The sequence below is a fragment of the Pteronotus mesoamericanus genome, unplaced genomic scaffold (assembly GCF_021234165.1).
Source record: "Pteronotus mesoamericanus isolate MK-2021 breed Mesoamerican mustached bat unplaced genomic scaffold, CSHL_Meso_final contig_32, whole genome shotgun sequence".
In the NCBI taxonomy this organism is placed as follows: Eukaryota; Metazoa; Chordata; class Mammalia; order Chiroptera; family Mormoopidae; genus Pteronotus; species Pteronotus mesoamericanus.
The window spans coordinates 14,176,772-14,192,657 of record NW_026555134.1 but is presented as its reverse complement, the minus strand read 5'-3'; the positions used below and the strand labels follow the sequence as shown (position 1 = coordinate 14,192,657).

The window sequence follows — 15,886 nt, the reverse complement described above, 5'->3', positions numbered from 1 at the left end:
CCTGGTAGAGTAGAGCTAAACTGGTCAGGGCAGCAGAAGGCAACCACTTTAGCATCTTTTGAAACAGTAATTAATTTTCAAAATGCCAAGGCCAATTGGCCATAGTTAACATTGCCCCCAGAGCACAATCATGGCCTAGATGCCATGGAGACAAGTTGTCTTGTGTTGCCTATAAATGGATTCTCAGAAAACCTAATTTAAAATTACTGCCTTTAATTATATGGTGGATATAAATAACTTTGATAAAATTAGTGCAGCTGGCCTCCTGTTTGTTTTTCCCATTTGAATGCAGTGTACAATGTAATCATCTGAAATAAACATCCATTACAAAGAACGCTTCATTTCAAAGAACATATTATTCTGCTCATCCACTCAATTGTTATTTTCCCCTTCCCAACTGCATTTCAATCTTGCACCTATTAAAGGGATGAACAAATTACCAAGCTCTTATAATGTACCAACTAGCAAATTAAAACAATTCGTTGCTGCTGAACAGGACCATGCATTTAAAAGATTTTAATTCCTTTTTATTCTCCATTACTATGTTTTCTATTTAAACGACCCTGCCAGCTTAAAAATTGGTGAAAGACATATTCTTCTCTATACAACATAGTTACATCATTTCCTCAATAGAAATCCCTATCTTTAAAAGAAAACATAGGATTCATCTTTGATTTGATGTGCTTTTTAACTCCAAAGTTCAAGAAAGGGTCTCAAGAATTATATAAAATTTGGGCCTCTGTTCATTTAGTGTGTTACAGAGCAGAATTGCCTCTTTTACAGAGTAAGGTGCGGCCCTTTCATCTTGGGTCACTGGATGTGATTGTTATCTTTATCTCTACTGCAGTCAGGGTAGGACTGACCAAAGTCAATTCAACTCTGTTCAACTTTACCAAGCACAGTTCAACCCTGCAACCTTTGTACATACAAGACACTATGAAGATTTCCAAAATGAGTGAGACATGGTCTCAATCTGGTAAGAAAGCCAAAAAAAAAAAAAGAAAGAAAAAAGAGAGAGAGAGAGATTAACTGTAGTATGTTGTGGCAGTTTGAAAATGATGAGACAGGAATATGGATGAGAAAATAAAAGCTAGAGTAAGATGATACCATAGGAAAAGTTTTAAAAGGGCTCCTAGAATTCAAATAAAATAGTTGTGCAGAAAGTTGGAAAATCAACTCAGTCTTGAGGAAAGTTCCAAGCCTTTTCCCTTGCTACTTACTTTATAGGGAAAGGCATGGAAATAAGTATGAGATATAGTGATACTAACAAATAAGATAGGTTTTGCTAGAACTCAGGAATTAAAAGAAGTGACTGAAGTTAATACCAGAAAAATAGATAGGATGCAGAGCACAGAGCACAAAGCACTGAAAACACCAAACTGCTCTCTTTCTGTTTAATTTATTAGGTAGTCAGGAATCATTGAAGCCTTGCAATAAGGCAAAGGAAGCAACTGGAGCTATACTTTAGGAAGATAAATCCCAACATTCTGCAGAATACAGATCAAAAAAAGAGAGGAAAAAAGGGACATAGTGAGAACTGTGAGAAGAATTGTTCTCTTTCTGCACAATTAACTGCATCAGGCTGAGGGAAGTGCCAGAATCTGGAACTTGACTATTTTCCAGTGGGACTTCGATGGGCACCCGACTGGCAGCAGGGGCCTGAGGCGACGGGGAACAGGTACAGCTGCAGGAGCGCGGGGAGGGTCCAGCCGGACGGGGCAATGGCAGTAGGCAACTAATGTATCTGATGATATGGCCCACCTTAAACCCCTGGCATCTGAGTATATGTTCTCACAAAGGCAAACCTGGGACAAAGATTATACCCTCGTATGAATCATTTGTCTGGGAAGTGTCTCCTAGGCAGCAAGGAGAAGGGCAGTGAGAGAGAGAAGGAGGAGAAGCCAGTAGAAGGGTGTAGTAGTACAGGTCACTGATGTGCCAAACAGAGCATGATTCAGCAGGATCACCTATGAAATGTAAAGAATGTCTCCAGAAATTGACTACTTGAAAGACTGGAGGCTGGTGTCCTTATCCCTGGCTTCTGTCCCGTTTTAGTTCAGGGCTGCCTAGAGGTAACATTTCTATGCTTTGGGGTATACTTGTACAAAGACTTTCACAAAGTGCCCTTGGCTAAACCATTAGCCAAGCTGAACCCGCCACTCTCTCTCTCTCTCTTTAAAAATATTTTATTTATTTATTTTTAGAGAGGGAAGGGAGAGAGAAAAAGGAAGAGAGGCACATCAATGTGTGGTTGCCTCTTGCGCACCACCCCCACCGGGGACCTGGCATGTACCTTGACTGGGAATCGAACCAGCGACCCTTTGGTTTGCAGACCGACATTCAATCCACTGATCCACACCAGCCAAGGCCCATTCTCTTGTATAGAAAATTCCCAGGCAGTTAAGAAAGCCAGGCAAGTGCATATTCTCATCCTTACCATGAGCCCCTTCTATACAAATGCTAGAGCAACTGCATGCTTCCCCATCCACCTGTACCTCAGCCAACCCAGTAACTGTGATGCTGCAGCTCACTAGGTGTTATCACCACCCCACTTACTACCAGCAAAGGGTTCCCTGTTATGTCTGACAACGAGTGACCTGTCTCCTAAATTCTATCCTGTGAGTCAGCTTTCTAGAACAAGTTATGGTACCAGCTCTCTCTCAGTTTGGGTTCCCCACAAACAAGTTCTGGCGACAAGACTTTTGGAGCAGGCAGTGTATTTCAGAAGTCATCCCTGGGAAGCATAAATAAACAATTTGGGAACATGACACAAAGATAGGCGAGAAGTCAATTTAAGGTTGCATTTTCTTTAATCCTCGCCCAAGGATATGCCTTTTTTAAAAAACTGATTTTAGAGCAAGAGGAAGGGAGAGAGAGAGAAACATCGATGTGGAAGAGACATTGATTGGTTGCCTCCTGCACAAACCTTGATCAGGGATCAAACCTACAGCCCTTTGGTTTATGGGGCAACACTCCAACCAACTGAGCAACTCAGCCAGGACAAGGATGCATTTTGAAGTCAGTTATAGTGGCTTGATTCTAACAGGACTTCTGGGAAATATTTAAAATGTCTCTCAGAATTTTCCACCTGGGGGAAAGGAGAATGGATCATTTACCAATCTTCTGGACCCCGTTTTTTGAGAGTTGCTCCTCGAGGTATTAAGCCTCTTGCACTCAGGCTTGTGCAAGCCCAGGTGTGTTCCTATGAAATTAGGAGTACAAAGTAGAAACTAAGTAACACTCAGTTGAGGTGGGACCTTGTCACCACAAGGTCAGTTGGCACGTGCAAGGATCTGTCCCCCGGAGCTATCAGAAGTGGCTTGAGGGGACGTAACACAGGGAACCAGAGACAACAGTCTGAATCCATCTGTCCCACTACGAGAATGCCTACATTTCACTCGGGAGCTGGGTCCTAGGCTGGGTCCTCAACTTCACAGAATGGTCCCTCTTGATCCCCCCGAGGATGGCCCTTGCTCTCAGAACTAGCCTTACCATGTCCTGGTCCCAGGGGCTCAATCTTGACCGTGCCAAAGCTTATCTTGGATCTGATCTATATCAATATGCGTGCCTGGCTTGTGAGAAGCGGGAGGTGACGTGAGCTGCTACTAAACGCCCGATTTTCTCCCATCCCTCTCCTGCTGACCATCACAGTCCCATTTGTATTTTCAACAATCTTTTTCAATAGGACATGTAGGCTGGCTTGTCTTGGCGTCTGCAGACCAAGGTGGCTCTCCTTGCTGGCCTTTTAGGGCCTCTCAAGGCAGGCTAGACCCTGCCCCATTACCTGCAGCTTCTCTTTTGACCGGCCCAAGGAGTCCAGCCTTGCTCTAACCCTCTCCCATAAGGGTATGAATTGCTAAAGGTAGGCTTTCCCTTTTAGCAAAGATGTTTAGTTCCTACCAAACCTTGGTGCGCCAAAAGGAGCATTATGGCAACTTGCTATGACACTCTTTTCTACTTCTTGCTGTCTGGCCTGCGTCTTTCCTTTATGCACGATTTTTAATCCACAGAATTTTATCGTCAGCTTCAAGTTCACTTTCTTCTACATCTAGATTTTTGTAATCAGTCAATGGTGTGGATGTTTGCTACACAGTTTCTTAGGAATTCCACATGGTCCTCAGCATGTAGTACAGTAAGTTTTGCATAATGTGGTAGGGAGGGGGCATGTGAATTTCTAAATGTAATCTCAGTTTTCTTATCTTCCCCTTAAGTGCCCTTTACTGCCGATATGGGAAATGTTTGCTTTTATCAAAACAAGACTTCAGTCTCTACCAGTTCAGAACGCAATCATATTCTGCTTTTCAAGGGTTCATCCCTTTCCCTACAATTTTCAGAATGCATTGAGCAGAGGCCTCTAGTCAGAGTTCTATACTGCAGGTTTCTACCAGACCTGGTGCTAAAGTACCAACTGCTGGCTCTTGGACCTGGTGACTCACTCTTTGTTCACCTTCTAACCCATTTGGGTTTTCACTGGAATCACCAGGCGTCTTGCCTGGGTAGTTATTTCCGTGGCGCTCTGCTACCAAGTCACATTTATTTTAACTCTGGCGACCCTTGCTTACCTCCCCAGACTGGCTATCTCAGTTACCTTTCCCACAAAATCATGAGAAAGCACCTGGGTTCCCTCTCCCCACCCCAGGCTTAGGGAATGGGAGAACCGGCTGAGGTCCATCTGCTCAGTTACTTCTGTCCTGCCACACAGGTGCCACATTAGGCACAGCCCTTGCCCACTGAGAAGCTGGTTTTAAAGACATAGTCTTTCCAGGGACAGAAAGAACAAGCATCGTGCTCTTGATTTGCTCCCAAGCATGTCTTGGTGCGTCTTCCCAGTACCCTGCCCTGCCCCGCACGTCCACTCCCCAAACCATGCTCAACCCACTGGAATGTCTTCTTTTGTTCTTCTGTCCCTTCTGTATTGTCCTGCTCTTCAGGAGCAAACAGTAATCAAAAAGTGATTCCTCTTTTCCTTTAAGTCATACCTTTTATCTCCCTCTGCTATAGTTTGTAGTAAAACTACAACTGGAAGCCCAAGATCGCATCTATATATATAAAAGTGAGATTTGGGAATTTGGAAAACACTTTTCTCTATTTAAAAAAATCAGTCTTTCAAGAATATTATCACTGGAATCTCAGGGGAAAAAAAAACTCATATGGAATTTGAAGTAGGATAATGTCCCCTTTGACATAAGCCAATAATTTAGGTTCCTAATTTTGGATACATTGAGCCACTCACTGAGGCAGCTTTTAAGAACAGTGATGATCAGGTTCTGTGCCCCGGATCCCCTTCTTCAGAGATTCTAAAACAGGTCCGGGGAGAAGTAATCCTTTAAAAACATTTTCCCAGTGATTCTAATTTTTAGCCAGGATTAATAATCATTGACTTAAAGCTGTCATGTGTCTTCTTTTTAAATAAGGGGATACCACTGAGTCCATTTGTGGGGAGAAAACATGGCTTGTTGTGAATAAGTAAAAGGAATTCTCATAATCCAAGGATAATGTTCTATTACAACCCTTGGACACGCTACAACACACTTACCTGACCAATGGTACTATGTTATCCTTCTAACAATTCTATCATGTGGATGTCATATTGACTACATTTAATTGAGGATAGGAAGTAAAGGACAAAGAGGCTAAATAAGGAATGACTTTATCATTTATTGCAAGAAAAAAAACCCACATCTTGATTCTTGAATTAATAGTTGTCGCTTGTAACATTGTCATTAATATGGTTAAAATTTTTTATTAAAGTTAAAGATTTTAAATAGTATAGAAATATATAATGTAAAAATTAAAGTTTTCACATAATTCTACCTCAAAAAATAATTACTGCTAATGTTCGGATATATATTTCTCCAAACGTATCCTATTCATATGATAATATACATAATGTAAGCATTATTTAACCACATGAGATCATACTATATATAATTTTGAAACTTGACTTTTCACATAAAAATATATCCTACCAATGCACATGTGATTATGTGTGCATGTATCTCATTCCTTTTAATGACTTTTGTATTTCATTGTAAATAACTAAACATTTGGGTTGTTTCCAATTTCTTGCTGTTACAAACAATGCTATAATAAACATTCTTGTTATAATGAAAATATCTTTGGGCAATTGTTCAAGTGTTTTAGCAAAACCGATTCTTATGATTAAAATTTCTGACTTGAATAACATAGACTTTTTCTGTTTTAATAGAGTTTACCAAATTGCCCTCCAACAAGTAGCGCCAACTCACAATTACACACTTCAACAATATATGGCGATGCTTGGCTTCCCCCACCTCGGTATGCTGGGTGTTAGCAATCTTTTATAAATGTGCTGATCTGATTAGTGAAAGTAAATACCATTGGTAACTGAATTTGCATTTGTTTGCTTACTGAAATTGAGCGTCTTTTTTATATTTGGCTTTTGGCTACATGTAATACCTTTTGTGTGAACTGTCTGTGTGTCTTACTCATTCTTCTCAAAGATCAATCAACTTTTCTTCCTTGGTTTGTAAAAGATCTCTGAATACTAGAGAAAGTGGCTGTTTGGCTATCATATATGTTATGAATATGACATTATTTATGTCTGAATTGGGAGGGGGCTGCTTTTGGTATGTGAGTGTATGTGTTTTATTTTTTTATAAATTAAAAGTTATTATCCTAAATATCATGTTTATTTGTCTGTTCCTATATTAATTTTTTTTGTTTCTTGCCATCCTAAGGAAGGATTCCCTTCCAAAGTATTATAAACATATTCAGTTATGTGTCCTTCACATACTTTTATGGTTTTATTTTACTACAATTAAGTCTTTCATCCACCTAAACCTCAGTGTAGGCAGCAAGGAAGGCATCCAGCTCTATATTTTTCCAAATACAGAAACTAGTCATTTTTCCCCTGCTCTTTCTTTAATAACCTAGCCTTTCCCACTGATTTGAAATGTAACTTTATTATGTAATAAGGTATAGATAGGTAGATAGATAGTAGATGATAGATTGCTATTCTAATGATGTGTTTTTTCCTTTGCCACCCACATATACTTCTAATTCCTGAAGTCATACTGTTTTGATATCTGATAAAAGTGCTATAACCCTTGATCTCATTAGCTTTTATTAAAGAATTTCCCTCGATGTTTCCCCATATTATTTTTTTTCAGCTGATCTTTCAAGTAATTTTAGTCATAGATAAAAATAAAACAGCCAGTTGGGGCTGTATTGCTTAAACCAACCCTTTTCTCAGTCCCTGCCGTATACCAGGTAAATGGACTGCTAGTACTTCTCCCTGCTGCAGTCACTTCTGTACCTTCCAATTTCCAGTTACCAAAGTGAGCTTTCCGGTGCCCAGATTTAATCATTTCCATTTGCTGCTGAGTATCCGTCAATGACTTTCAGTTTATTTGAGGATACAACCCTTATCTTTCAATGTGGCATACAGGACTTCTGTCTGCTCGTTCATCTTGACTTTGTGCTACCAGCACTTTGTATTTCATTCACTACCTTTCCTCTAGGCATCACAAAACTTTCTGTGTTCCCCCAACAAGCCGTGTTCTCTCTCCTCTGTGCTCCTGTGCATTCTTCCTGTCTGGACTTCCCTCCCCCACTTTACTCCCACTCACCCTTTTGAGGTCAGGTGCCATCTCCTCTGTGGCACTAACTTAAGTCTCTGATCCATTCTGCATTAGGTGTCTGGAATCCCATTACTAGGCTCTATCAGGATATACTTAAATCACCTATTCACTTACATCTCTTCTCCACTAAACAAGGAGCCCCTTCAGGATGCCATCTACTTCTTTATTCCCAGAACTCATCATTGTATCTATTACATAACCCATCCTTAATTCATGCTGGCTGAGCAAATGAATCAAAAGTGACACCACCTAGAATTAATTTTATATCAGTCAGCTGGTCAAATAGATTTCAGTCTTAATTCTTGCCTTTTCCAGATTCTAAAAGCTACTTGCATTCTTTGGCTCAGGGACCCCTCCCTCCATCTTTAAAAGCAGAAAGGTAGCATCTTTCCTTTTCTCTTACCTTTGCTCTTATCTTTACTTTGTCTCCTCTGATTCTAAGGCTTCTGCCTCTGTCTTATAAGGTTCCTGATGATTACATTGGACCCACCAAGGTAGTCGAGGATAATTTTCCCGTCTCCAGATCTTTAACTTTTTCATATTTGCAAAGTGCCTTTTGTTGTGTAAGGAAATATATTCACAAATTCCAGGGATCGGGATGTTAACATCTTAGGGGGGTGGTTGGAATATTATTCAGTCTACCATGCCTTCTCCTGAAAGTTTTTTTTGACCTCTTGAGTTAGAATTCATTTCTTTTTCTCTGGTTCCCACAATATCTCAATTAACTGAAATTTTTAGAACTACTTTGAAATTTGAGATTAATTTTTCTACCCTTACTGTTATTTTCTTCATGGCAAAATTGTGTATTTCATCTGTGCAGTCAGACTGGGCTGAATCTGGGCCTAGCACTTCCATCTTTTCCTATGTAAAAGAGAAGTGTATTGCTAGGTGGATAAGAGGACAGATGCAGGGGCAAGATTTCTCGTCCAGTCCTCTGCTCTAACACCTACTAGTAAGAAACAGTGCCAATTGCTGTTTCTTTATCTGGAACATAGAGATAATTGCAGTATTTACCACATATGTTTCTTGTGAGTATTAATAAGTAAACATATGAAAATTACTTGAAACAGTGATTGGCATATAATATTCACTCAAAACTGCTATTAATTTCCACTGGTGAGATTACTATGAGAATTAAAGAGACCGTAGATAATGCACAATGCAGGGCACGCAGTAAATTTTCAATACACTCTAGCTTTTGCTTTATTGTCATCTGTATCAAATACAACAGGTTAAAGAAATCAAAGAGAGTGAAGAAAGGTAGGAATTTAGTGAAATGTACTCAGACTTTGTACCAACAATCTGAAGTATTTCTGGATCTCTTAATTTGGGGCCCAGTACAACCTCAGAGTTAAAATATATGAAAGGTCAATAATGTTATGATGGATAGATTTTATTAGTTTCAAAGCTAAAGTAGTAATATCTGCAGGCTTTTAAATATTACAGAGTGTTTTCAAATACATTATCTCATGGGTCCGTGTTGTGACTGAATGTTAACTCCAGGCAATCGCTAGCAATCTAATGGCTATTTGGTTATTTAGGCTTCCTGGATTATTATTAGCCTTGTCATTTAATAGCCTCTTATGTCCTATGTATCACGGGATATTCAAGTGTTACCCATTTGTTTCCAAACTAAAATAAGGCATCCACTCAAATATTTACAGTAAGTAGAATAGAAACTTGTATAATCATCTTCCTCTCTCACAAATGAAGCAACAGCAAAGTGGTATAGCATCTCAGCTGTTTCAAGTTCCTCAATTGAGTTTTACTTTTGCAAAACGGACTTCTAACTTCCTACATTCTGTGAGCTGTGCTGTAATCAACATGACTGCCAGCCACGTTTGTTGTAATTTTTTAAACATGTGGAAAAAAAGAAAGATCTCGACCATGTATTACCTTAACCAAGATGCCAAATTATCTAACTTGTTTCTCCAGGCAAGCAGTCCAACCACAGGGACAGCTCCCCGGAGCCAGTCAAGGTTGTCTGTCTGTCCGTCTACTCAGGACATCTGCAGGTAAGTGCTCAGCAAATGGTTCTACTCAATATTTTTCAGAGCAGTGTTTTGTGTTCTTGTTTTACATGCTGAGACTGTGTGGCTCTTTCTTCTGCCTTTTGTTGTCCATGCAGTTTGTAAAGGCTTAAGGTTTTGGGGGCTTTTTTTTCCCCTTTAGTGCATTTTCTTCATTTAATCTTTGTTTATCAGCTTCTGGTCCATGCTATCATTTTCATCATTCTCTCTCTGTTTTCCCATGGCTTTCCTCTCCATTCCCATCTCCCATCCTCTGCTGCTTTGTCTAGATCTGCCTTCTTGCATGACATGTCAGAAGACGCATTTGAGCAATGCACCCCTGTAATGGTGCTGAGCCCTGCTAGGAAGGAGTCTGGTAAGAAATCAGTGAAACAGAGGCCTAGGAGGAGGAAAAGGGCCTCTGAGAGATATGAACATGCAGAAGAACAAATAAAAGGGCGAAGAAATGATTTTCACCTCCAGATCTCAAGCCCCAGATGGAGTGAGCTTTACACAGATTCTTCAGATTTGTCTTCCATAGATGAGAGTCATTGGATTCAGGCAAAAAGAAGAGCCCAAGAGAAATTCTGACTGTCACATAGAAGGAGAAATAATAATAAATCATGTGGAAACTTGGATGGGGCTTCTGCTCCTAATGGAATTGATCTGGTACATCTGGGCTCCAAAGGTAAAAAGTGAGAAGAGCTGACTGAATGTGAGAGTAGCTCCTTAAATCTCTGCAGAGGAAAAGGCACATGGTACCAAGAGTGCAGTCTCTCCCTGCCTAGGGGATCCTGTGAGATTAAGAGATCCTCAAGGAACCATGAAGAAAGCAAAGGCAGGTACCACCGCAGGGACCCACAGCTCTTGCATAGTCTTAGGCAAAATGACCCAATCAACAAAAGATTTTCAGAAACAGATTCCAGCACTGAAATATTGGCAGTCACAGAAGGCGGCAAGTATGTGGATGACTCAGGGTTCCAGGTGAATGACCCTCTTCAGAAGCCTCCTGCCACCTACCGTGTGGGGCCTGAGCATTTAAAAATATGCAGGTCAGTCACTCTAGAGAAGCACTTGATGCCGTGCAAATGTATTTCTTTCTGCTGCGAGTTAGCTGAGTGTTTGACATCTGCCCTTAAAATACAACATTTATTCATGCTATTATTTGTCTGGTTGTATGTAAGGTGGTTAAATGAGAAAAGGTTATATAGGCCTGAGAAGAACAATAGAATTCAACTTCCCCTCCTCCCCCCCACTTTTTTTTTGTTTGAATAGGAACTAGGAATAACGGTTTATCCTAGTAAAAGGACAGACGAGCCAGTTGAGTTTTGTACTCATTCAAGTTAAGACAAGGCTATTGGAAGAAATATGAGTGAGAGACTCTTCAATGCAAATTGGGTGAACTGTTAGCACCAGGACAGGAAAATATTCAAGGCTTAAGGTTTCACAGGTCAGAAATTCATATCAGAAAGATCTCCTCTGCAGTTGGTGCTAATTTGTTCTCCAATTGTTTGACTCAGCAGGGTAATTTAAGACTGAAAGGACAGAGAAACAGGTCAGGGACCTGTCGGCGGGGGCCGCTGGAGCCTTCAGGAAAGGGGACCACATTAACTTTAGTGATAATCATGTACTGAAAGGTCGCAACGTGCATAATGGTTTTATTTCATAGCTACAGAGCTGTTTTCTTGAGCTTTTTACCCAGCTGTACGCCTTTTCAAAATAACTTAGTATTAAAAAGAATCATAGGACTGTCCATGCTGTTATTTACACAGGAGACCATTTTAAACAAAACACATTTAGCTTGGTTCCCATTAAGGAGTAAGTGAAGTTTTTGTTACATAATGCTTTGTTGTTTGGGCTTATTTATACGCAAATTGAGGTTAGTTTATAAAACATGTATGTGTGTTTCATGTGCATCATGTAACCCAGAGAACGCAGCCTATGTCCTTTCAGGGCAGGATAAGGGGAGAATTAAACTCTGGATGGAGATAATATTAGACTGGTTTGTTTCTCTGAAAGTTTTATAAGATAGTCATTCATAAAATGTCCATTCATTTTTTCATTCAAGCATCTATTATGCATCAGGTCTTATTTTAGGCTTGCAAATGCCATAAGGCATGAGATCTGTGTCGTCTCTGATGTCTTAGCTGACAGTCGGGTGGGGATGACAGACACAAAACTATTTCATAGTTACATGTAATTTCGATTGTGATAAGGAATATGAGAGCATATAACTAACAAGTGAGCTTTAGAAGAACTCTCTTAAGGAAGTGACAAGCTGACTGGGGTTCAAAGGATGACAGCGATTGATCAAGGAAAGAGATGGGGCAAACCGTCCAGCAGGAGCGCCACTACAGGAAGCCAGGAGGAGGGAAGGAAGGCAGCAGGCCAGGAAGCCGAAGGCTGGCTGCTGTGGCCAGTGTTGTCAGTGGGGGGACGGGTGGTAGAGATGAGGCCTGAGAGGTGAAGAAGGCCACACACACTGTGCTAAGGGATTTAGAGAGCAGCAACATCACTTGATTTACATATTAATGGGACTTTCTTGTACTCTTCGAATATGATTTGCATGGCTTAGCTGGGAGATAGACTAAGTGTTGGGAGATAGACTAAAACACTATTTCTACTCTAGACTAAGAACTCCCACTTGCAACCATCTGCTGTCATTTCCCAAATCTACTTCCAATATAATTGAATGAAAGACAGTCAAAGAAGCTCGTTGTAGGCTAATGGTAATTGGAGAAAAAAAGTAATGCTTGCAATTAAAGTCGTAGTGGCTGGTTCTCCTAACTTAAAAGCACTGCTCTGGAGGAACATTTTCAAAGTCAGGATATTTAACTTAGACTTCTATTCATGAAAGTGAGATCAATGGGCCTATAGTTATTATTTCTCACTGTGAGTTGCCATGAAAATATACCCACTAAGTAAGTACGATGGACAGCATATTGTATGAGATGCCAAGGATAAAAAATGACAAAAGAACTTGATTCATCCCATGAGAGGCTTATTACCTATTAGGAGAAGTCAAACACACACATGAAAAGCTGAAATTTCAAGGCAGTACGGAGTGCATTTAAGAAGAGGAATACTGTGGGAATTTGAAGAAAGAAAAATTCCTAAGAGCTGGAATGCTCTGAGAACCCCTTAAGAAGTGGGATTATTGGGATTGAGAAAAGTAGAATTTAGATCGGCTGAGATGTGTGGATGGCATTCCAGGCACTAGAGACAGAGAAAAGACCATGAGCCCAGACCAGGATGCAGGAATGATGCTGTGCACTTGAGAATTTTGTGTGAATTTGTGTGACTAGGCTGAGAGGCTTGCATAGATTGATTACAACTAAATTTTTGTTAAAGAGACATTATGAACAAAACATGCACATCCTCCCAAGGAGTTTAACTCTATTTTGTACATCTTTGTTTTCAAACTGCCTCGATGAGCCTCTTAGTGCCAAAGAGGCTGCCTTTAAAGTTGAGGACAGGTTAAGAGGACTGTACTCCCTTTCCCTTTAGCCCATCTTTAATGAGAGAATTTTCATAACTATCTGTGTTTTCTAATGGGGTTCAATAATGTTTCTTTAAGAAGAGAAGAAGATTCCACTGCAAAAAAAAAAATACAGAAGAGCCTTTGCTAAATAAAATAGGCTCGATGAAGAGCAGCGTATACGAGTAGTTAGTCAGAGTATCCTAAGAGTGTACTGGGAAAGGAACCTGGATTTAGGAGAATGAGTTGTGATGTAGTGGAAGTACCCTACTTTGAGATAACTAGGACTAGGATTATGGAGGATAGTGAAAGGGGGGACATCGGCATGCTGGCTCCCACCAGGTGAATAGGAACGATCTTAATGCTTGGATGTGGTGAAAGCATAAGACAAAAGAGTCAATAATGACTCCAAACCTTCAGAGACAGTAAATGCTGATGCTACTGACAGAGGCAGAGGAGGTCAGAAGCAGGTTTGTTTGGGAAAGACACAATGAATTCAATTACAGGCAGGCCATTTTTTGTTGCAGTGACATTCAAGGGTCAGCTGTCCTGCAGACAATATGAGATGTGTCACTAGAAAGCAGGAGAGCAGTCGGGGCTGGCTCTGTATTCATGAGTGAGCTACACACAGACCAACACTAAACAATGGCATATTTGCAATTGCTGTTAACATTATGCATTGGCACGGGGCAATAGCACAAAGATATTAAATATGAAAATGTAATCATGGTCAGAGAGGACATATGGGTTCTCAGGGAGGTGACGATGAAGCCAAGGAGGTGAATGAAATCTTTAAGTGAGATCATTTGTAGGAAAAAAGTCTCTGAATGGACACACCCTAAGGACCAGGGGTTCCTGTGAAGGCAAGAAAAATAACCCACAAGAGAAGCAGCAGTTGTCTTGAACTTGCACTCCTGCTGCTTCAGAAATGCATAGGCAGGGCCAGTCTCAGCCACAACCACAAAGTGGAAGCTTCTAAGCCCTTCCTCCTTGGTTCTTAGCATTTATTCCCCATGCAGACGTGCTAAGGGTCTTCCCACCACATCGAAGCGTGTTTAGAGAAAGTTTGGCTTAACCAGTTATAACTTACAGGGCATTTAAATCATCATGCTATTACAGCCACAGTTGTGTAGTGGGAAAAGCTTTGCCTTTTTATATTAAAAAAAAAGTACCTGTAGGAAAAACATGAATTAAATCATGCTTTTTTAACAGCTTCTGAATTGCAAGTTCAGAATATGATTTACAAGTCCCTGCATGATCTGTCTAGCAGATCTGCATCTCCAGCTTCAATACCCATCATTAACAATGACCTCGTCAAGCTGGCCTGTCGTCAATTCCCTGAAAGTGGCCAGATCTGTCTCTTTTAGAGCCTAAGATGCCTACACGTCACCTCCACGCCTGCCCTTCACCAGACTACCTAGTAGTCATTTTCTTGATTTAAATGTCATCTCTTTAGGGACACTTTTATGATATCCCAAGCAATAATCAGGTCTCCTGGCAGTCAATTCCATAGCCTAATTTTAAATTGCTAACATGAAGATATTTTTGTGATTGACTGTATCAGGTTTGTTTGCTGCGGTGTTCACGTTGCCTGGAAAGATAGCATATATTCAACACAGTTTTCGAAAGAATAGATTTTCGGAAAATGAATTTTTCTAAGGGAGTCATTCTTACTGTGTGAAATCGTAGCACTAAATGGTGGATTTCTTCACCTTTTATGGAGCCAACATGTAAAGAATACTCCACACCAGCAGTTCTCATACCTTAATGGCCATTAGTTGACCATAGGGCTTGTTGAAGTACAGATTGTCAGGTGCACCCCTAGGGTTCCTGATTCCCTTACTTCATGGCTGGGCCCATGAATTTGCATTTCTAAAGTGTTCTCAGGTGATACAGATGTTGTTGACTTAGAGACCATATCTTTAGAACCCCTGTTCTATGTTATAAATTTTCTTTGAACTTAAGTAGGAAGAGAAAAGAAAAAGAAAATGGAAAGGATGCATTTGGGAAGCCTAATTATAGTTTATTTTTATCATAGTCTATTGAATGCTGACACAAAGCCTAATTCAGTTATTTTTCTGTATTTTTCACTGTTGTACTAGGATAGTGTGGGTCATCTCACTAAAGCTGTAGGCTGACAGAGTCCAAATTTACCAGGAACTCAGATGTCGTCATTTGAATATCGTTTCCCTCAAGCCCACTTCCTTGTCTCAACCACCTCTGTTCCTGTCAGTGACTCTGCAAACCCCCTGAATTTTCAGTTTTAACTATATTCTTCTGCACTGAATATACCTGGTCTCTAAGTAGTGCCATTTCTTCCTCCAGATCTTGCTTTCGATCTGTGATGCCTTCTTTCTCATTGCTGTGTCTCATTTTGGTCCATGCTCTACATCTGCCCCTTAGCAAGCTACCCACGTCAGTCAGGACTCTTCCACTAGGTTAAAATGGAGTGAGCATGTATGCACAACCCACAGACACAGACACCAGTGTGGTGATGGCCAGAGGGAAGACAGTGCAGGGGTTGGGTGGGAGTGGGCAAAAGGGGGAAACGGGGACATCTATTAATAGTGTCAACAATAAAAATAAAATATAAAAAATGGACTGAAACCATTTCAAACATGCTTAGCAAAAAAGAGATGTGTTAGCCACAGAAATAGAAAACCCAGGTATGCAGATGGCTTCAGGGACTCCAGAGGCTCAAACAATGTGGGTTTTCTTTTTTCATTCTCTCTCTCTCCTCTGTGTCTTCTTCTTATTTTCTCCAACTGCATATAAAC

The 15,886-nt window shown here is 40.4% G+C and overlaps 1 protein-coding gene across 1 annotated transcript in view; it reads left to right on the top strand.

The window, feature by feature from the left end:
- Positions 1-15,886, top strand: part of MARCHF1 (membrane associated ring-CH-type finger 1) — a 240,864-nt gene that overhangs the window by 162,220 nt on the left and 62,758 nt on the right. The window contains 2 exon segments of the mRNA XM_054576114.1: positions 9,558-9,637; positions 9,922-10,683. Coding sequence (XP_054432089.1) covers positions 9,558-9,637; positions 9,922-10,683 — 842 coding nt within the window.